At 56.6% G+C, this 20934-nt stretch overlaps 7 protein-coding genes across 7 annotated transcripts; 3 read left to right on the forward strand and 4 right to left on the reverse strand.

Annotated features, from left to right (window-relative positions):
- Positions 1-663: 663 nt before the first annotated feature.
- TRAVEDRAFT_40302 (ankyrin) lies at positions 664-1766 on the forward strand (the record flags this gene model as incomplete). Its single annotated transcript, XM_008045883.1, has 3 exons — positions 664-709; positions 1244-1387; positions 1459-1766. The coding sequence occupies 3 exons, from the start codon at positions 664-666 to the stop codon at positions 1764-1766; spliced, it is 498 nt and encodes a 165-aa protein (XP_008044074.1).
- Positions 1767-1890: 124 nt separating this feature from the next.
- TRAVEDRAFT_135274 (uncharacterized protein) lies at positions 1891-7912 on the reverse strand (the record flags this gene model as incomplete). Its single annotated transcript, XM_008045960.1, has 14 exons — positions 1891-2216; positions 2277-2395; positions 2454-2577; positions 2642-3039; positions 3097-3172; positions 3227-3371; positions 3428-3712; positions 3766-3830; positions 3882-5358; positions 5416-6523; positions 6571-6900; positions 6959-7242; positions 7296-7640; positions 7691-7912. 14 exons carry the CDS (start codon positions 7910-7912, stop codon positions 1891-1893), a joined length of 5304 nt encoding a protein of 1767 aa, XP_008044151.1.
- Positions 7913-9223: 1311 nt separating this feature from the next.
- On the reverse strand, positions 9224-11165 carry TRAVEDRAFT_52995 (uncharacterized protein; the record flags this gene model as incomplete). Its single annotated transcript, XM_008045961.1, has 4 exons — positions 9224-9322; positions 9382-9495; positions 9556-9819; positions 10950-11165. The coding sequence occupies 4 exons, from the start codon at positions 11163-11165 to the stop codon at positions 9224-9226; spliced, it is 693 nt and encodes a 230-aa protein (XP_008044152.1).
- Positions 11166-11797: 632 nt separating this feature from the next.
- On the reverse strand, positions 11798-12351 carry TRAVEDRAFT_24054 (uncharacterized protein; the record flags this gene model as incomplete). Its single annotated transcript, XM_008045778.1, has 3 exons — positions 11798-11899; positions 11964-12074; positions 12139-12351. The coding sequence occupies 3 exons, from the start codon at positions 12349-12351 to the stop codon at positions 11798-11800; spliced, it is 426 nt and encodes a 141-aa protein (XP_008043969.1).
- Positions 12352-13337: 986 nt separating this feature from the next.
- Positions 13338-13897, reverse strand: TRAVEDRAFT_52997 (uncharacterized protein; the record flags this gene model as incomplete). Its single annotated transcript, XM_008045962.1, has 3 exons — positions 13338-13451; positions 13508-13621; positions 13736-13897. The coding sequence occupies 3 exons, from the start codon at positions 13895-13897 to the stop codon at positions 13338-13340; spliced, it is 390 nt and encodes a 129-aa protein (XP_008044153.1).
- A 1941-nt stretch (positions 13898-15838) lies between these two features.
- On the forward strand, positions 15839-18476 carry TRAVEDRAFT_155327 (glycosyltransferase family 15 protein). Its single transcript, XM_008045963.1, has 10 exons — positions 15839-15973; positions 16039-16367; positions 17031-17211; positions 17265-17317; positions 17367-17440; positions 17501-17563; positions 17629-17721; positions 17778-17878; positions 17940-18111; positions 18170-18476. The coding sequence occupies exons 1-10, from the start codon at positions 15920-15922 to the stop codon at positions 18217-18219; spliced, it is 1170 nt and encodes a 389-aa protein (XP_008044154.1). The 5' UTR covers positions 15839-15919; the 3' UTR covers positions 18220-18476.
- A 335-nt stretch (positions 18477-18811) lies between these two features.
- Positions 18812-20790, forward strand: TRAVEDRAFT_74952 (uncharacterized protein; the record flags this gene model as incomplete). Its single annotated transcript, XM_008045964.1, has 2 exons — positions 18812-18873; positions 18926-20790. The coding sequence occupies 2 exons, from the start codon at positions 18812-18814 to the stop codon at positions 20694-20696; spliced, it is 1833 nt and encodes a 610-aa protein (XP_008044155.1). The 3' UTR covers positions 20697-20790.
- Between the last annotated feature and the right edge of the window lie 144 nt (positions 20791-20934).

The following is a 20934-nucleotide window of genomic DNA, read 5'->3' on the forward strand; positions in this document are numbered from 1 at the left end:
GACCGGTTCCGGACCTGCTTCGAGATGGCTAAGCAGGCGGCGATGAACTCCTTGTCGAGGTTGAGAGGGTGAGTAGGGATGAATGACACTGTCAACGAGAGAGCAGGGGGGGAAGAAGAAGAAAACCAATAGTCAGTAACAAGGGAGGGATCAACAAGAGCGAAGGGGGCTTACTTGTGAAGAGAAACGAGAAACGAGAAGACTTTTGGGGACAGAGGAGGAGGCAGACGCAGAGTCGACGGAGGGGAGAGCTAGATAAAACGTAGAAGTCAATATATGACGAAATGGCAAAGGTGCAAAGGGACGCACCTGTGAGCAGAAGCAAGGACACTTAGATGCAGAGGAAGAGAAGCAGATTCGATGGATGGGAGAGCTGGATACAGCGCAGAGGTAAGTATACGACAAGATAACAAGAAACGCAAAGGGACGCACCTTTGAGCAGGAAGAGTAAAAAATCTTAGACGCAGAGGCAATGGTAGAGTAGAGGTAGAGGCAGATTCGACTTGGGTCGTTCTTGTGAGGGAGTAAAGAAAGGGGGGGCCCGGAGTGACAGGTCTCTCAGATCTTTACATGGGTGGGTGAGTGTCAACACTAAGGTGCAAAACCCCGCTCCTTACATTAACTCGTATTCAAACCAGTTCGCGGGTGCTATACAAGCGAATCATGCAAGCGGTATGGCAGCGCGAGGCGCGAGGTCATTGCGCGGTTGGTATGCGCGAGGCGCGAGGACGCGCGACGCACGCGAGAACGAGAGTGAGCGAGTAGTGAGTGAGTGAAGCGCCCCCGGTTGGTGGCACTCCAAATGGGGTTGAATGCGGGCGCGAGACCACCGAGCCCCGTTTACGGATAAGCGCTGGTCTGGGTATGTCGGAATAAATATGTCTACGCTACTTGAACTCGCCTCTTACCTCGAAGCAGCGGCTGGTTGGAGCCTGGAGTGAAGGGGCTCGGGTGCGGTGCGAGACGTGCCAGTGGTCACTGGTGGTCGCCGGCGGCGGCGATACCTGAGAAGCTGTGTAGCTTCCTTCTGAGTTCTGCGTCGTCAGGTTCGCGGCATCCAGGCTTGCGCGGACATTGCATCGCACCCCCTTCCTACCGCAGCCGTGATCGGGACACCGTATCGCTCTGCAATCTCGCACCGTGCCTCGTGCAAACCCAGCATTGCGATTCAATAGCACCGGGACATGGTAGATTCTCGTGGCTGGCTTGCAGCGACCGGATCGTGCTGACCGATCGAAGGCAGATCCTAAGCTGTCGGCGGCGAACATCCCGCAAGCGACGCTCGACTTCGCGCATCGGATATTCGATGCTGCACGGGACAACAACGCTGAGCTGCTGCTGCAGGCTGTCGATGCTGGCCTGCCTCCGAATCTCACCAACGACAAGGGTATGATCTTATCCTACAGACTGATCTGCATAGTCAATGCAGCTGATCAACTCGCTTACCTCTTCTTGCAGGGAACACGCTGCTCATGCTAGCGGCGTACAACGGGCACGCAGAGCTTGTCAAAGAGCTGCTGGCGAGGGGCGCGGACCCGGATCGCACAAACGATCAGGGGCAATCGCCGCTCGCCGGCGCCGTGTTCAAAGGCCACGACGACGTCGTGCGCGTACTGGTGGAAGGCGGGGCCAATCCGCGCCTCGGGACCCCGACCGCTATACAGACAGCGCGGCTGTTCAGGAAGGAGGAGCTGCTCAAGGTGATGGGGGTGACCGAGGACGATCTGAAGGAGCCGGTGCCATCGATCCCGGGGCCGCCGCACTAGGTCAACAAGCGAGACGATACAGGGAAGCGTAGATTAGTACACGAAGTGAGAATGTAAGATACATGATGTGGCAGACAACAATTCAAGAGCGCGATCATCCGTGCAGACTAAGTAACTCCAGATCCTAGCGACCGACCCCTAACTCCCGACCCACTTCCTTCAGGCATTCCTTCACCAGGGCCCTCGCGTCTACTTCAACCGCATGTCCCTCGTCCGCATTGCCTTTCGCGACATCCGTGAAGCTCATGCCATGCCTGGCGTCGTTGGGCGAAGCCACACTCGATGTCGCAGATGCGCGAGGGACGGCCGACATGACCCACGCTGTCGGCGTCTTGCGCGGGATGGCCACGATCTCACACAAAATGGGGTAGAAATGGAAGAGATGCGCCTTCGTCGAGCGTTTTACTGCATCCGCAATGAGGTCCGAAGGCGGGAGCGACTGATCGATATCTGGTAGCGACACGCAACAGTCAGTGTTACGTGTTGTTCGAGAGGTGGCAGGAGGCTTACTGGGCTGTTCTACGCAGTATGCCGAGGGTGAGTCGGATAGCGCTGCCCAGAGAGTGCCCGGCCATAGCTTCAACGCGAGCAGCTTGCGGAGTACGTATAGCAGTTCTTCCTCGCGAGCTCTGAACAAAGGGTCACATCAGTAATGCTAACGCGTTGAGCTCGTAATGAAGTAGTAACCTAGGGAATGGGAGGCTTCCGCGCAATGATTCGTCCGCAATGTAACTGACAAGTGTCATCCGGCAGCGTTCCAGTAGAGATGGTATCGATAGAGCTGCGATCCGTCTTCGGGAGGGTATCTGGTCTGGCGACCACCCGAAGCGCCTATCAGCGGTGTCCTGCCAGCTTCGAAAAGTAAATGCTCCTACCCTGTGAAGTGTCTGAGCAGATAAGGAAGAGTAGATCGAAGCACCAGTACGAGAAACGCTCTCGAGGGAGGAATCGTCCCGGCGCCGTCGTCCCCATGCCAATGGACCCGTCACCGAACGTCTCGAGCTTTTCGAAGTCTTTCGAAAACCAGTCTTCCGCTGCCTTTCCGGACGACGATACATCAGGCAGGGAAGTTGGCGAGGGCGGAAGGTCATAATCGGCGACCCGCAACTGGCTCCCTTGATGCAGGACACGAGCCAGCTGCGAGACGATGTAATCCGGCACGGAGGGGTCTCCGAGGTACGGAACCACATCGATTTCGAGGGATGCGACGAGCGACAAGTCGAAGTTCTCTTCTTCTTCTTGAGTATCGAGGGGGAAATGTTCAGCGGCGGAACTAGAGAGGCGTGGAAATGGTCAGCGAGGCTCCCCGGAGTACGTCAGTGACACCGACCAGTCCGCAAGAATACCGCCACGGAATGTGTCGACCACCTGGCGCCATATTCCTTCGACGTGCTCGGCCGCGATATCTGGGAATGAAACCACTTAGTCATAGTTTAGTCGACAGCTTTCATAACACGCACCGCTTTGAAGTTTCCGCACGTGCAGACCACATTCCTTGACTATGCGCAGGAAACTCGTCGTGGCGGTCTTCCACAGTGGCTGGTCCTTGCCGAACTTGGAGGGCGCCGGGCAATCGTACTTCAGCTTGATAGGTATGGAGTATGCCTTTCCGAGGGTGTGTCAGTAAGGCACACGCCGACAGCCTGTTTGACAGAACGTACCGCGAACAGAGCCTCGACAGTGCCGTCTCCGTATATGGCGGCATCTTCCTTGAAGCGAAGGAAGAGCTCGACGAGCAATGGCATGACCTTCTTGGACAGCGCGATGTAGGTCACGCGGCTGGGGCCGGTCCGGCCTGCTCGCGACGTGGAGGATGGAGCAGCGGGTGGGATGTCGAAGGCCGCGAGGAAGGGAAGAGTCGCGTACTCGGAAAGGTCGCGCAGAACGAGCGAGGCGACGCCGGGCGCAGATAGTTCGATGCTATCCACCGCTTCCATTACAACGCTCTGTCGAGCGGATTTCATTATGCCAGGCACGACGCTGATATAGAGAAGCTTACCTGAACTGGACTTAACGCATCCACATCTAGTCGGAAGTCCGGCGAACTGGGGTACGTGAGGACACCTAGGCGCGAGTTGAGGTTTAGCATTCGGGGAACGGGGGTGTTAGACGGACCTTTCAGAATTGTCATGAGGCGCGTTAGACGCTCCAGCAACCACTCGCGATCCTCCAGCTGACGTCCTACGCTACGGGTGCATCGAATCACATCCACGTACGCCATGAGGCTTTCCTGCGTCAAGGCCTTGACGTCTGGGTTGCCAGCCACCGATGCCTTCCCTGCGGGCGACGAAGGTCCCTGTTCGAGCATGACACCACCCATCTCATCACATGCAAGCCAGGCTATCTCCAGAGCTTCAGCCGTGCGGGCTTTGAGCTCCTCGGCTGCAGAGCACGACTTGATCGCCTTCTCCAAGCAACGCAAGGCAGGTGCAGTGATAGTGCGGTTGTCGTGCAGCCACGAGTCCTTGATATGGCCGACGAAGACCTCCCATGCGTGCGTGAAGGAGTCGAGCTGCATGATCTTCATCGTCAGGAAGTCTTGGAAGATGGACCCTATTGACTGCAGCGCTAGGATCTTCGACTCGTCCCATTGCAAGTCTGGAGCCTCCGCCGTCTCGCCCTGCAGCACGACAGCTGAACTCCGTCGCATCGAAGCGGTGATAGAGTCGAGGAGTGGGAACGTGACCTTCCAGATGCACTCGTCCCAGGTGTCCAGGCTCAAGGTTGCGCCGTACAGTTGCAGCGTCCGGAAGAGAGTTTGAATCGCCCCGACGCGCACCTCGGGCCGCGCGTCCGTGCACAGACCCAGCACCTCTAGCAGGAGAGACATCCAGAGCGCATTGTACTCGGGCTCCTTGTCCTCTTCCCTGCGTTTTGCCTGGATCGAGTCAGATACACCCCAGAGGAGACTTTCCGCCGCGGTCAAAGCGATATTGGTGTCAGCCTGCCGCCCGAACTGACCGAGAGTGCTGATGCATAGCCGGAGATGCTCAGGGGACAGTGACGACAGGGAGTCGCATACCAGGGTGAGCGACTGGAAAGCGATCTTCACTAGTGATGTGTACCCCTTCTCGTTGAGGTAGCCGAGCGGCGGCGGACGATTCTTGCCGAGCTCCTGCTGCGGAGAGAGTGTGGCCGTAGGAGTCAACGCTCTTGAGGGAGCGGCTGCGGGCTTGCACACACTGCCGAGCATCTCGAAGATAGTCTCCCATCCGACGACGAGGGTGTGCCCAGAGGACTGCAAGATCTGGTGCAGCGTCTCAAGACCCATCCGTCTGATCTCAACCGTCGTGGTGCTGCTGACTGATGAATCCGGGATAACCTGCTGCGCGAGAACGTCCAACACCCTCCGCTGAACCTTGGGCTGAAGGTCCCCAGTAGTCGAGATGTTCCGGGGAACGACCACCAGTATGTCATCCAGGACACGGGCTGCTTGAGTACGGATAGTAGGAGGCGCGTGCGGGTGCCGTATGACAGAGAGGAGGTGGACGGTCACCGGGTCCCATGCGACGTCCGGCGAGCGGTAAATGAGGCGGTGGATGTTGAGCATTGCGACACCCCCTAGTTTGCTAACACCGAAGTCTCCAGAGCGCTATTGGGAACAAGGTTGAGAACATACCCACGTCCCGTCCAAGAGAGCCTTGCTTACCAGAGTACGGGGCAGGTGGATTCCGCTAACACGTCGGCGATGCGCCGAGTCCACCGGGGGAGAAAGCCCAGCGCTCGTGGCCAGCTCCTCGGACGACTCGTTCACCCCAGCAGACAGCTCGGCACCCTCCGACTGCATCCCGATCATCGCCGCGCTCAGCTTGCACAGCGCCTTCACGAAGTCCCGGAACGCATCGTCGTCCAGGTTCTTCGTCGCATCGAACAACCTCTGGATGGCGTGCTGAAGGCTCTCCGGATCCAGATCAGCCAAGAGAGGGTGTCTCGACTGGGGCGCCGTCTGCTGCTGAGCGGAACCAACTTGGGGAGACTGTCCACTGGTAGAGACACTGCGCGAGGGAGGGAGGCTGCCCGCGCCAGGTCCGATGGTGTGGCGTTTATTCGTCGATGCCCGCGCGCCCTTCATCGTTAAGACGTAGTCCGCATTCTGCAGCGCCTCGAGTATATCGAACCAGCTGTCGCCGAGACTGCCCGCGAGGAACAGTGCGCTGGAAACCAGAACCTTCAGGCACGCCATGTTACGCTCCGACAGGCCAGGCGGCTGCGTACTCGCGCCAGGCAGCGTCACCCCAAAGCTCTCTGAGATCGCGCTGGCGGCCGTGCGGGGTGTGCTGGGCTCCATGGGCATGTACGAGTCGATGCTCGATACCACACGTGCAGGGATCGCCAAGCGTGCCAGGCTGGTGAAGAAAGCGTCGCGCGGCGTGGTGAGGCCGAGCATGCCGGACACCGTTGTCAGCGCCTGGTAACTCGCAAGCACGTCGACGAACAGCTCGTCAGAGAGGTTCGTCGAGATCAAGAAGGAGATCGCGGCGAGGAGCGCAGGCCATCCGCTTTCGACCATATCGTGCACTGTGTGTAGTTGCTTCGTCGCGGGCTCGTCGGGTGGCAGACTTGAGAGGTCCAGTGCAGGCGGAGCGCGGATGACAGGCTCACCAGCAGACCGGGGCTTTTGTACCATGACGGAGTTGTACAGTGGGGCGGTGAAGGTGGCGAAGCCCTCGCAAAGAGAAACGAGGCATTGTACTCCCAACAAATAGAGGTAGGCCTCCGGGATGGGTGGCGAGTCCGCTTTATCCAACTGGTCGATACTATACTTATGTGAGCCTCTCACATATACTAAGGCGATCGAACATACCATTGCAGTTTCATGGCTGAACCCTGGACGCTTAGTCCCGCCTCCGTGGTCATCATGTTAGCAACTCCTGACACCGTCGCGCTAGCAGCGCTCGCCACCATCCCGGAAAGGCCACTGACATCGAGCCCGTACACGCTCTCCGTGCTGGCGCTGGAAGGATGTGTTGAGACTCCTATGCCAAACATCTGTTGACACACGCCGAGCAGCTGCGGGCGCTCCGTGAGGAGCCTCTTGAGCGCCGATATCAAGGACGTGAACACTTTCGAGCCGCCCTCTTCCGCGTCATACCGATCCCAGACGTTCCGCATGAGCTCCGCGTCGCTACACAGACTATCGAGAGCGGTGATGAGACATGACCGTGCACGCGCGAGAACCACTGCAGACATACCCACGCATGATCTCCATGGCAAGTACGCGCATCCATAGGGGTCGGCTGGTATGGCCCTGTGCGCTTTCGGAAGGATCCGCGTCGCTGCTTTCTGCGCCGATGATCCGGATGAGCAACATGAGGAAGACCTCGGACTCGGTCTTGAGCTCCGACGAGAACTGCTTCAGCAGCAAGAAGACGACTCGGGTGCAACGCAGCGTGAGAGGGAAGTTTGGTCTGTCGGAGAGCGACTTATGTACGAGCGGGCACAAGTGGTGTTGCAGCAGGAGCAGGAGCTCTGGATGCTGAGGATAAGTTAGAAGTCTATACAGTTCGTGCGTGACGTAGTTGGGCGCACCTTGCGGAATAGGTCGTGGTAGTTCGTGAGCACACTCTCGATCAGCTCTAATGCGAACGTCTTTCGTAGCGAATCTAGCTTCAAGAAGCGTGGGGTCTCCGAGTTTGCGAGCAGGCATAAATCCTCGAAGACCGCATAAGCGTCGTGGGCCGAGGGGCCTAGCCTGGTCGTTGCGCCGTTCGGGAGCGTGGCTTCGATCTTGTCCACGTTCGTGAGCTCGTCTCGGCGGTCCTCGTCCACAACTTTGTCGACGACGAACATCACTAATTGTCGCAGAGTGGCGGCGGCCGTTGACGATACTACGGCGATTCGGGACTCCTGTAACCTGAAGCAAAGTAGCAATGCCTGAACCGGCTGTCAGCTTCTATGATACCAGCGGTGTTTCAAGAACCTACATCACCCAAGAGTTGTCCGTGGACTGCGGGGAAGTTGGTTATGAGCGAGAGCAGTGTCTGCAGTATTCGTAGCTGAATGTCGACACCCTGGTTTATGCAATCGCCCATGGTATTGATGATGAGTGGTACTGCAGACTGTGGGACGGCCTTCAATGCGATCAGGCGTTGCAAGGAACCGAGCGAGATCGCGACCACTTTCGCGTTCTTGGTGGCGCATCCCATGAACACTGGGCGTAGAAGGTCGTCTGACTGCGGTCCATCTAAAAAGCGCGATTAGTGTCTGACAGAGCGGCAGCAAGATATGCCAGTAGTCCCAGGAGTGTTCGCGCATGTGTTTCCCTGACTTCCGGTACATCACTGCCTCAGTGGGGTAGCGCGGGAGCCACGCTACCGTTTACAAGATATTCTAGTCGGGCGGAGAACGCGCGCGAAGAATGCGAAAGGAGTGGACATCGAGCATTCGGCTCGCTCGCTCATGTTGCGTACCATGTGAGGCCTAGTGCGTCCCCAACTCCGCATGCTCTACGAGTGGAAAGAAATCACAGCGGTCTATCGACATGAGTTTCGCTGTGATTGGGTTTCGAGCAGTACTCAGGGTTTCCAAATAGAGATATACCTGGAGTGGGTGGGTCGACGTTACAGGCGCGTTTGCCCCATTGCACCACCCGGGCCCCGAGGTCCCCTGCGCGAGCCGATACAAACAGGAGGACTCACCGGAAGCAAGGTTCGCAGTCGCTTGTTCAGGTGACGAGCGCAGAATTGCAAGAGACTTCTCCGCTGCCTAGATATGTTTGAGACATGTGGGGTAGCTGGCCAGGGGAGGGTGTCCAGGGGTTTATTGAATTCAGAAGCGTACCTCACGGACATCCGGGTGTTTCCTCCGGGTCTCGCTTGCCAGAGACTTTTGATAGGATTCAATGAGGACTCCATTGGAAGACCATTCATGTGCATACCTGGAGCTCCGTGACCAAAAACGCTAGGGAACTCATGGCTGTCCCGGCTTGTCTCTCAGGTGATGGATGTAAGCTGTGCGCGTCCTACAATCCCCGGTTCCAGTTAAGTTCCAGTGGTTGGCAGGGTATAAGAACAAGATGAATCAGATGCACAGTAGATCCCTGCAATAGTGGGTGTATACACGTAGTGGGAAGAAGGGAAAGGAGTGAGAGCGGTAGCGGACCATCTGCGCATTACATATGTATAGGCGCCGACTGTGCGCCGGCGCTCCAGGAAGGTTAATTCTGAGCTGAAGGATCCTTCTCTCAACTCTCATAGTCTCAGGTTCGCACTCGAGCATCACGATATACGATTGTCTGCAGCCTAGTTTTCCGTAAAGGAAGTTGCTCGCCGACTCACAATTCTGTAAGGTGGTCTTGCTCCGACTTTATTTGAATTGCAACTTTGCTAAAATAAAAGAAACTTGTTACTGCTACTAGTACAACGACGCATGCGACTCTCTAGCTCGCTCATTCTCCGGAACTGCTTTGGAGGACACTGATATGAGATACATGGCTTCGAAGAGCGATCGCGGTTCTTCTAGATCGCCGTGAGGGCTTCAATCCAGTTTCGCAGCTCGTCGTACCCGTGCTGGACGTGCACGGCTCCGGCGTACGTGCGGAAGATGCGATAGGCCTCCTGCATGATGAATGTCGTCAAGAATTTTGCATCAAAACTCCACCGGGACTGGAACGCACCTCGGAGCTCTGCATCAGGTCGATATGCGGCGGGCAGCCGCGAATCTGCTCCTTCCAGCGGTAGGCCCTCACTGCTCTCTCCATCACTCCATTAATGGTGGCATTGGTCAAAGTCTACGTGTCTTTCAGCTCGCAGCGCCTGGTACGCCTGCTATCACGGCTAATTGCACTCACGTTCAGCTGGTCGCCTGTCACGTTGGGCCACCTGGAGTACATGATGTGCATGTAGGCCATTTCGACCATAGTGCGTCCGAGTCGCTCGAGATCACGAGTGTTTCTAAATTTGCTCGCTGGCTCGGCAGTGTTGACGTGGTAGGGGCCGTCCGGATGGATGAAGACTTCTAAGTACGCTTCGCCGGGGAGCTCGGGGGCGGATGGGATAGCCATGGAAGTATTGAGACTTGGGCGGGAGAGAGGTGGGTTGTTCTTGCGTGAGGGCTGTGGGGGTTTATGCAACGGGGCTGATGAGTAGCTCTGAGCCTTGCAAAGGTGGTATTTATCCTCCGGCTCACTGCTGCCCGCAGATACTTCTCTGACATGCGTATGTCGCAGACCAGGTGTGTGCATGCGTCAAACATCGTCCGTCTGCGCTGCTGCCTCCGGCTCTGCGTGATCTGGACGTTCTGCTCATTGCTATCCAGGACGGAACTGCGTCAGGAACTGCGTCAGATTGTTGATCGTGATGTCCGGTGCCTGCGCCATCCATGCTCAAGCTACGAAATCAGCAGCGACATAGGAGTACTGGCGTAATACAGGAATTTTGAGTCCAATCGAGACTCTACAGAGCTTGATCAGCGATGCGAAAAACACCGAAAGGGAGCTGTCTACATACAGCATATATCACCGCTTACGCAGCGAACTCTTGTGAGTCGAAGCTTCCTCACGATATTGAACCACACTTAGTACGGTCGTATATCGAACAGTCAAGCAAGGACGTTGGACGACAGTTCGTTCGTGGCATCACGAGATGGACGTGGCTATGCTGCCTATACCGGTATCGCAGCAGAACGTCTGCGTCGCAGACCAATACGACCCGGGGCCGCAGACTGCGACCATTTACGTGACTGCTGCCGTCACCGCCGGCCTCAATATAGGCAAGCCATTCCTCCATCGGTGCAATAAGTTCGATCTGACGTTCATTCGTGCTTGTATCGTACGCCATAGCATGTTGGTATCGTAAGTCATTCAGGAGCCACCGAAAGCGGACCCGCCGCTGTCACACCGGGTCGAGGGCGACCATCCAATCTCGTAGTGTCGTGTATCCATGGTGGATAAAGACCGCTCCTGCGAAAGTCCGGAAGAGTCTATATGCCTCCTGCGATTCTGTGTTTAGCGGCGTGAAACACATAGCAGCAGCGGAAGAGACAGCGGCTTGCACCTGTGGATTATTCCTGTCGAATTGATCTGGGTATCCGCGGACCTGGTCTCTCCATTTGTACGCAGCGGTCGTTCTTTCCATCAACCCTCTGATTCGGCTGTTGACTAATGTCTGCACAGAAGGCTTGAGCCTTAGGCTGCCTAGAATACGCACGCGCCGGTGATCTAGGACTGGAGTGGCGCAGACGTACCGTCAACTGCGGCGCCGTCGCCCGCGGCCATCGCGCCCTCAGCATGTCCATGTAAACCAGCTCCGACATCTTCCCACCGAGGTACTCCAGCCGCCTCGCGTCACTGAATTTGTTGTCCTCTTCCAGTGGCCGTTCTGGCGGCAAAGCCGCTGGATGGACGAAGATTTCGATGAGCGCCTCCCCTGGCAGCGTCGGCGCGGGCGGGATTTGTGCCATCGCCGTTCACCTAGTAAGTGCAGGTCGATGTCAGTTAGGCTGTTCGGCTCGTCCGACCCGGTGCGTAGGCGTTGTCAGCGGTGGAGAGAGCGGAGAGGCGAGAGGGGAGGGGAGGCGGACGCGGCCTTCAAGGCCTGCTTATATCCCCCGCCGCCCCGTGCCGCAGAGCCCGAGAGGTACATGTGTCGCAGCAACGGGCGTCGTGCACTCGCCTGAGATCTTTTGTGCTGTTTGTCGGGGCTACGGCAGTCGCGCTTGGTATGTGGTCCGGTCGCAGTTTTGCGTGTGCTGCGGTAGCCCCGGTTAATCACTCCGCTGCAGCACACTCCCGTGGGTGATCGAGCTTAGGCGATTGACACGCGCGGCTCGCTGGTCGTCTCAGGGGTATGACAGGGAGGGCAAGACGATCCGAAGCAACGTGCCCGGGCCCATCGATGCGCAGGGGCCGCGTTTCGGAGTCATGAAGGGACGTGAAGCGGAGCGGCCCAAGCTTAAGGTACGTTTCTATATATTCAGTCAAGGGAAGCATATAGAATTCACACAGTCACGGATACACAGACAGTCACAAAGCTAGAAGTGCAAGAAGCGTAAGCAGGGTCGACGGGAATTCTACTAAGCAGTCCGCGAAGGTTTCAGCTGAGTGCGGCCAGGGTCGCGATCCACGCCTTCAGCTCCATATACCCGTGCTCGACGTAGATCGCGCCGGCGTAGGTGCAAAACAGCCGGCGCGCCTCCTGCAAATTACCGCGGTCAGTCTCCAATGATACTCCTATCTTATAGCGAGTTCGCCGTGCTTACCCCCAGGTCCTGACGATTGAAGTCTGGCGGGTACCCAAGCACCCGATTGGTCCACTGGTACGCAGCGGCGCTGCGCTCCATTAGTCCGTTGAGAGTATTCTCGACCATGCCCTTCAGAACAACGCCGTTACAATCAGCACGGAGAAGCGCCTCCTTCAAGCCAAATCCATAATACCTTCAGCTGCTCCCCACTGGCTGCGGGCCAACGTTGGGCCATCACATCGGTGTAGGCAGCGGCGGTCATCTGATTGCCCAAGAACTCGAGGCGTCCACTGTCGCTGAATTTGTTTGTCTCCTCCAGTGGGCGGTTCGGCATGCTTCCCGGATATACGAATATTTCAAGAGCCGCTTCTCCGGGGAGCCTGGGTGCCGGGGGAACAAACGCCATGTCGGTCGGGTAGGATATTGTAGCGGTTGAATATGCGAGGGGTGAGCAGATGAGTAAGAAACAAGAGCGGCGGTGGGTGATGTTCTTCTTCGATGGCCACAGAGGTGACTTATATCCGTGTCTGCCAGACCTGCCGCAGAGAATGCGGTACGCGACTATCAGGTTCGCAGTGCTCCGTGGGGCGACCCTTCCTGCAGCGATCGCACAGCACCGCGAGATAGTTCGCAGGGTGCGTCATGTGTAGCAACATGCGGAGACGAGCGCGACAGGGTCCACAACTCCAGCTTTGGCTCGCTGCGATGCGTGGGATACAGGAAGCTCCAGCACGACGGTGAAGAACATAGAGCACAACAGTACGTCACCGCTCCGCTAGTAGCAACAGTTGCATATTGAATTGGGTGGCTGCCCTCTGTTTGTGTGTTCGGGCCTTGTGCTCTCAGGCCAACCTATGATACGGTGATCACCAGAGAAATCTGATCGGAATGAATAACTATTGTCCCAAGTTGCCGCGGCATCGTTTGACCAGCGAATTCCTTTTCGGGGAGCTCGAAGCGTTCAACGAGCTACGGCAAACTTACTGCGACGTGTCCGTTCGACCAATGTTGGAAGACCTCCATGGCCAGTACAACGTCACCGTTCAACGTTTGATCGAGATACTTACCACTAGAACATGCTTCGCTGTGATCCAGTATATGTGATTTACTTAGAAGTCTTCTGACCCTGGCATCTTGCACAGACGGAAGCGCGACAGACATGCAATATGGGTAAAATTATGACTATCTCTGGCGGTGGCTCAAGTTAGAATTAGCACTGATAATCAAATCACCGTTTAGGAGCTCAGGTTTGGGAGATCCATTCAATGACACCATTACTACAAATTCCATCATACAAGTTTTATATCTACATATGAAGCAAACAGAGAACCTAACAGCAATTGGACATGAACCAAACAGGACAGAGCAGCGTATAGAAACCCACGAGTACACTCAAAGACCCGCCGACTTGAGGTCCGCGAACCAATTCTGCACGCGTGCGAAGCCTTCGGAGTCGTAGTGGACGCAGATAGCACCCGTATACGTGTAGAATATCCGATGCGCTTCCTACGGAGACCGTTAGATACCACAGGTATCCTCTTGCACATAGTGGCGGTGCTCACCTCCGCGCTCTGCGGGTTCACGTTGGGTGGATAGGGCCCGTTGACCTGATGGCGCCATTGATATGCATTCGCGGTCCGCTCCATGAAGGTCTGGAATCCAGTAGTGGTCATGGCCTAGTGACACAAATATTAACATTAGCTCCGAATCATCTTAGTCGGGGCGCAGTTGGGGAGGGTACTCGCCTGGAGCTGGGCCCTGGTGGCGCCCGGCCAGAGATCGCGTATGACGTTTGTGTAAACAGCGAGCGCTATCTTGCTCCCGAAAAATTCGAGCCGGAGGGCATTGCTGAATTTGTTGGTAGGATCCAGCGGGCGGTTCTGGTCGGGATAGGAAAAGATCTCCTGGAGGGCCTGTTGCGGTAGCTGAGGAGCAGGAGGTACGGACGGCATGGTGTAGGAGAAGTCGAAGCGTAACAGGCTGTGGATTCTTGTGTTGAAATAGAGCAACGGTTCTGAGGGGAAGGTGGGCGGTAAGGAACCAGAGGCACCAAGGCTCGCTTTTATGTTGTTCCGTGACATGCCCTCGCTGCTGTAGTCAACGCTGCTGCAGATATTGTGCATGATACATGGATCGGAGCGTCGTCCCAGCGCGACGCTGGTTGCGGCAGCGATCGTTTCTGCGGTACGATACGCGGCCCAGCGTTCGCATCTCTGAGAGAGCGTGCAGACTCACCGGAGGGTGGCCTCGCGGTTCCGCAGCGAACGGACGGTGGCTGCGCTGCAGCGGCCGCTAGCATCTGAGGTGTGGTTGGTACCCTCGGCTTGTCACATATGCGTGGTCTGGGAGTGATGTGTCAGAGGGATGGAGCGGACATCTTGCGATGTGAACGGGTGCTCACTGTGGCAGAGGGAGGTTCATATTCGGAACGCAGCATCGTCCGCATTAAGCGCGGAGGTCTTGTACGGGACTGCTGCGGCAAACGTGGACTACCGCTCGACGACGGAGAGGTGTTGGAGTCCAGCACTGGCATCGCTTAGCGGTATACGTCCGTCCTGTACAGTTGTGCTGCATCAGCCTCGTCTTGGATCTACCGCTACCTGAACGCGAGTGGAATCGACGTCGCTAATTGCTTCTCCCTGAAGAGTCTAACCGATCACTCACGGGCAGCGCATGCGGACTTGCGATCGCGGATGCGGTAGCACAGGCAGTAGCACAAGTAACTGCTGCGCAATAGTTCTAGAGCAGTATGATACCGTAGTACCGCTGAAAGTCAGGGTTAGCGCCACACGCGTCTGCGCCCCACATATGCCATCTCCGACGTGCCACAACGGCGGCGATTGGACAAGCAGCACAGAGCCTGCATCTCCCTGCTGCTAGCGATTCCGGAGCATGCTGAGCCTGAGAAACGTAGACGGTGCAGTCGGGCTCAGGTCTGCCGGGGTTGATCGAAACATTTCCTCCTCGAGAGCAACTCCTTGAATAAAGGTGAAGTGAAAACAGCAGTGGTCATGAGTTACCGGGAAGCTCTTGCGCGCGATAATTACTCATCGATTTCCCTTGAGGTCTGAAAAGATGTTATGAAAGAGCGCAAGGGTGGGTGAAGCCCGGTGAACGCGGAGACTCACCGGATCAAGGTGAGCTTCCGTAGCTTGTCCGTTGATCTTCACGGGTCTCTTCCTACGTGATGTATGAACTCCAAGCTGGAATGTATTGGGAGAGAATTGGTGTACGTCCCGGACTACCTCTGGCTCAGCTTTCAGATGTAAAGTCGTAGATATTGGCCATTGATACCCACGGCGTCAAGCCTCCACCGCTCAGGTGCCAGTGACCGGTCTCCATTCGGCGAAGATGGGATACAGAGGGCATCTATCGCCGGGCGAGTGACAGGTGATGTTGAGACGTCGATGGTACACGACGCTCTGGTTACGTCGACGGCGCTAGCGAACGCCTCATGGCATAGAGAACCGAGGCGTTAGAAGCCAATGTCTTCGTCTATCGACAGACGCAAGCGTTCTCTTGCGCGCAAGAACCGCTGCATGACAATGAGCCAAGAATCAAGATGCGGCAGCGACTCCGAGCCGCTGCATCGCATTAGAGTGTTGGTTGGATCAAGATCTCGATCAATGCTCGATGATGCGCGTACCTGAGCATATTACGAAAGGTACCGGTGTGGATGGAGACTTGACACACAGAAGACCTTCGCGGGGGTTCGGTCTCAGACAGGGGAATCAATGAGCAAGAACTCGGAGACGAACACTACAAATTCCAAACGGGGACAGAGTCGTGCATGGGCGCGCGCGCTTGGGTGGAGCTATCTGTCTTACCGCGCAGTCGCCGGCTGATCGTCCAAATGGCCAGTGCTCTCCGCAGCGCCCTCCTCTTGACCCCCACCATCTCCTCTCCTCCTCGCGCGCAGTGCTGACGGTGGAGACCTCAGCCAACGGCCACGACCCTAGCTAACGGCCACCGAAATGCTCAAGACAACCACGACCGCGCGCTACCTTTTCCTCGTGGTGTTCATTATCGTGGGTATTCCTGTCTTTGCTCTTGCCTTCATGTCCGCAGCTGACGTGGGACCTCCGCATCGCAGATCGGTCTGCATTCGATACTCAGCTTCACGCACGAAGACTATGGCCGCGCGACGTCCTTCAAGAACATCGCCGCGCACCTCCCGTGGGGCGAGCCCAGTCTCGACCCCGTCCCCGCGGAGTACTTCGACCACGCCTCCGACCTTCCCGCGGCGCATCCAGGCTCTTTCATCTCGCGGCGCGCAAATGCGTCCATTCTCATGCTCGCGCGGAACAGCGACGTGAACGACGCGGTGCGGAGCGTGCGCCGGCTCGAGGACCGCTTCAACAAGAAGTTTGGGTACCCATGGGTGTTCCTGAACGAAGAGCCGTTCTCGGACGAATTCAAAACGTGAGTGTCCCCGTTACTTCCTCTCTCCACCCATCTGGGCTTCAAGTGCGGACTCCCCGTGTGCCCCTGCCGATCTTGCGAACGCGGGGAACGGTACTCGGCTCCCTCACGCGTCTCTCATGCGCGTCTTCCCCGCGCTTGCGAAAGCGGAGAGGCCGGCTTCCGTAAGGCGTCTCAGCACCGCCCGATGAGAAGTGCAGAGCGAGACATAGCGAGACGCGCAAGACACGTTTGCATTCCTGGATGTTTGCAGCCAATGTCGCGTGGTATCATTACGCACAACGGCAAGTGCAATACGAGTGCTGCAGTCAAAGTATCAGGCCAACGTTTCCGTTTCCTCTGCGATAGATTCATATGCTCGAACCTGAACGGAGAGGCAGCGGGTACAGGGCGATTGGGTGTCTACACGCCCTGTCTCTCATACCATGCCCTACCGTCAATGTGATGCAAAGGTGCTTCTGGCATGCCAGGTCGTGATATTCAACACGCCGCGCCCTGTCGCTATGGCACGATGGCGCCCCAGCGTCGTGCTTCTTGCACCGCCGCGCGCAGTTAGACGAAGCATGCCGCGTGATGGGTGGCATGCGTGGATGCAGCTTTGCTCTCAAATTTGCTGTTTTTCCCGTTCGAATTCGGAGAGGTCTAACTGAACTTCTTCCTCAGACGCATCAGCAATGTCATCAACGGCGAGGTGTCCTTTGGCCAGATCCCGCACGACCACTGGTATCAGCCCGACTGGGTCGACGAGGACAAGGCGAAGGCGAGCCGCGACCAGATGGTGGCGGACAACATCATCTACGGCGGGAGCGTGTCCTATCGGAATATGTGCCGCTTCAACTCCGGGGTGCGTTTCTGCCTTCAGTTTAGTGAGAGCCGCATCTGACGTTCGCATTGCAGTTCTTCTACAGGCATCCACTGCTGCAGCAGTACAAGTGGTACTGGCGGGTAGAGTGCGTATTCCGTTTTGGGAGCACGAGGTACGCGCTGACCGAAACATAGGCCTGACGTGCACTTCCACTGCGATATCGACTTCGATCCCTTCCTGTACATGGAAGACCATAACAAGACTTATGGTACGTCCGCTTCTTATACTTCGGTCGTGTAGCATTGACTCGAGCACCTACCTCTACTAGCCTTTACGATCACGATGTACGAGTTCCGCGCAACTATCCCCACGCTCTGGGATACCGTAAAAGGTTTGGATTAAAGCTACAGGATGCACCTCGATCGACTTACTGACAAGTGATTACGCTGCATGCAGATTTCACCAAGAAACACCCAGAGTATATCGCACCCAACAACGCAATGGGGTACATGTCCGATGACGGCGGGGACTCGTATAACCTCTGCCACTGTGAGTATATCTCGTTCGCATTCCTGAAGACAGATGCTGACTGAACGCGTGCACAGTCTGGAGCAACTTCGAGATCGCGAGCATGGACTTCTGGCGCGACGAGGCGTACACGAAGTTCTTCGAGCACCTCGACCGCACCGGCGGCTTCTACTACGAGGTGCGTTCTTCTCCCGCTCGTCCAATGAGCCTCATCCTGACGCCGCCGTTCGTGATCGTAGCGCTGGGGCGACGCGCCGGTGCACAGCATCGCAGTGTCCTTGTTTGCGAACAAGGACCAGATCCACTTCTTCGACGAGATCGGATACGAGCACAACCCGTACATCCACTGCCCGCGCGGCGAGGGTTCGTGGGCGCGCGGGAAGTGCGACTGCGAACCGAAGCGCAACTTTGGTTCGTCCCATTTCCCCCCCTACCTGCTTGCGTTACCCATACTGACGGCACGCTGTAGACTACGACGGATACTCGTGCATGAAACAGTGGGATCGGATCCAAGTCTGATCACCCCCACCACCACCATACCGCGCGCAAATAGACAGCGCCCTGTCTGTATTATTGCTACACTATCCCTGCCACACACACCCAGTGCTCCCATCTTCGCGCCAGCACGTCCACACTCGCATGTATACGTATATCCCTACGGACGCTCGCCTCACTCGCCAGCCTAACTCTGCGCTCGTAGCTATTCGCAGTGGCGCCATGTGTACTTCGCAACCCCCGCCTGTTATATTTGGCTAATTTATGACTTTCTGCTTCACCACATATGGGTCTCGTGCCGGTTCGACTCCGCACGAGTGAATTTGAGAGACGTCATGACGCGATGCGCGCATCCTGTATTGTTAGTATTGCGCGAGAGGGGACTTTGCCGCGGCGGTGAAAACAACTCGAAAGGATGTACATTGGCGGGAGGAAGAGTCTGATTAGGTGAGAGTGATTACGATGATTATATCAAAATTGATAAAACAAACCCCCCGAGATCTGAGATCTGTGCGATCTAGATTCTCGACTACTTCCTGCCTCAGCCTCGCCACTGAGATCCGAGACCTCTTGTCCGTATCCCACATAGTCACTCCCTCTGCCTGCTTTCCAAACCATGGGAAGTCTTGCTAACCTGCGGGATTGGAGACGAATGCTTGGCGGACAGACAATCGTAAAGTAAGTGCTTCGTTCCAATACCTGGTGGATATGTTACTTAGCCACTGTGCAGTACGGACACCACACCCGTCTTGGACCCCCTGAGGACTATGCACCTCCATCCGCCGTACTACGGGGCTCAGGCGATAGAGCACATGTCCACGGTCACAGCGGTGCATGCACACGAACGCAGTGCGCTTCTTGCGCGAACCCGCGAGAAAGAGCTCGAGTTACAGAGCATGTACGCTCTCCTCAATGCCGGGGTTCCCATCAACCAACTCCCCATCGAGCTGCTTGTCGAGATCTTCGTTCACATCCAGGGGATAGATAGCCCGGGTGACTTTGACTGGACCAATATTCTCCGCGTCTGCAGGCACTGGTTCGTCGTTGGTTCGACGGCGGGAAAGCTCTGGAAAAACCTCATAGTCGTGAGAAGCACGAACCTGTTACGCACCGGTCTAGCGCGCTCGAGAAACGCAGAGGTCACCATAGATATGATGGGTCTTTCCACCCACCCCCTCCCAGATGCCGCGCCCCTTCTTGCGCCCCACCTACACCGCCTACGTGGTCTCAGGCTCTATAAAGTTCCATCCAAGATCGTACCGGCTCTCATCAAGTTCATGGACGGTGTCATGCCCGCGCTGCGTCACTTCTTTGTCTATATCGATCCCCAGGCTGATGAGCTTGTACTCGATTTCCCTCCCCGACGCTTCCCTCGGCTGGAGGAGCTCATGGTCTCGCGCGTTTACATCTTCAGCGATCTCTCCAGCTTCCCGCAGCTGCGGGTCCTCCACTTCACAGGTTGCTTTCGCAGCACGCCCACCCTGAAAACCTCGACCTTTTTGGACGCTTTGCGCCGCTTGGAGAAGGTGGAGGAGCTTATCCTGTATAATGTGCGGGTCTGCGACCTCGGCAACGCATCGCCCTTTGCGGGAATGGACAGTGTGGTGTTGAGCAAACTGCAGAAGCTCGTCGTCACTAACACGGAAGGGCCACTCATCAAACAGTTGCTCTCCGCGATTACGATTCCCTCCGATGCCACCGTATCTTTGAGCGCCCCGTTTCAGGGCGAAACACTCGCGGGGAACACCGGGAACATCAACGCGTTTCTTCCTGAGGACAGGCGCTTTCTACCCGTGCTCACCACCATCGTCGAGGCGCACATCGTCATGTACTCTGGCATCCACTCCATTGAAGGGTATATAACCACTGGGCCGAGGTCGATCGACACGGCCCCTCTAAACCTTACGCTCGAGATTTCCGACGACGGCTTGGGCGGCGACTTGAACGTCGGCCCCGAGGATATCATTGATGTCTTCCGCGACTCGACGTTGGAGAGCATCACCCTCGAGATCAGCTCCGCAATCGCCTCGCAGGTGGACTGGCAAGATTTCTTCGCGACGAACCCAACCCTGCGCATCCTGGATCTCAGTGTTATGGAAGACGATCTCCCTTTCCTCATGAAGGAGATCTTCTCTGTCCTGGACCCTGGTAGTACGGCGGCATCCTCAACTCGCAGCGCGGGGGAGGACGCAGGCTCCGGCGGAGGGGAGGACGCAGGTTCCAGCGCGGACAGGGTTCTCTGTCCGAACTTGCGGTCCTTGCGCCTGTACGGGATGGAGGCGACATCAGCCACGTTTTTGGACACCGCGGCGACATGCTTGGAGAACCGCCGTCAGAAGCTGGGGAAGCCGGGCGAGCACGCTCTGGACGACCTCAGGCTCGCGTTGGGCCTAGCGGATCACCTCGATGAAGTGACCTTCGAGCAAGAACGGCTGGCTTTCTCGGAGCGGTTGGCGCCGCTTGTCGGAGCCCTGGATTTTCAGGCCGGGGATTTTTGGTAGGTTCGTCGAGAGGATGTTGTATTGTATGCTATAATGTAAGTACTTCAATATTCAATTTGGCATATCTGCGACTGCTTAATTTATGCTACACCGTTGAGACTCTCTGAATCGGATTTCGTGTCATGATGCCGTGCGAGTTGTGTAATGCTGCGACGCAGAACCAGAGGCTCTTTGTCTTTTCTCGACCGCTACTGCTGTTGCGTGTAGGTGGCTATGCACACTTGGACGTATGCAGTAA

This window comes from Trametes versicolor (assembly GCF_000271585.1).
Source record: "Trametes versicolor FP-101664 SS1 unplaced genomic scaffold TRAVEscaffold_13, whole genome shotgun sequence".
Classification (NCBI taxonomy): Eukaryota; Fungi; Basidiomycota; class Agaricomycetes; order Polyporales; family Polyporaceae; genus Trametes; species Trametes versicolor.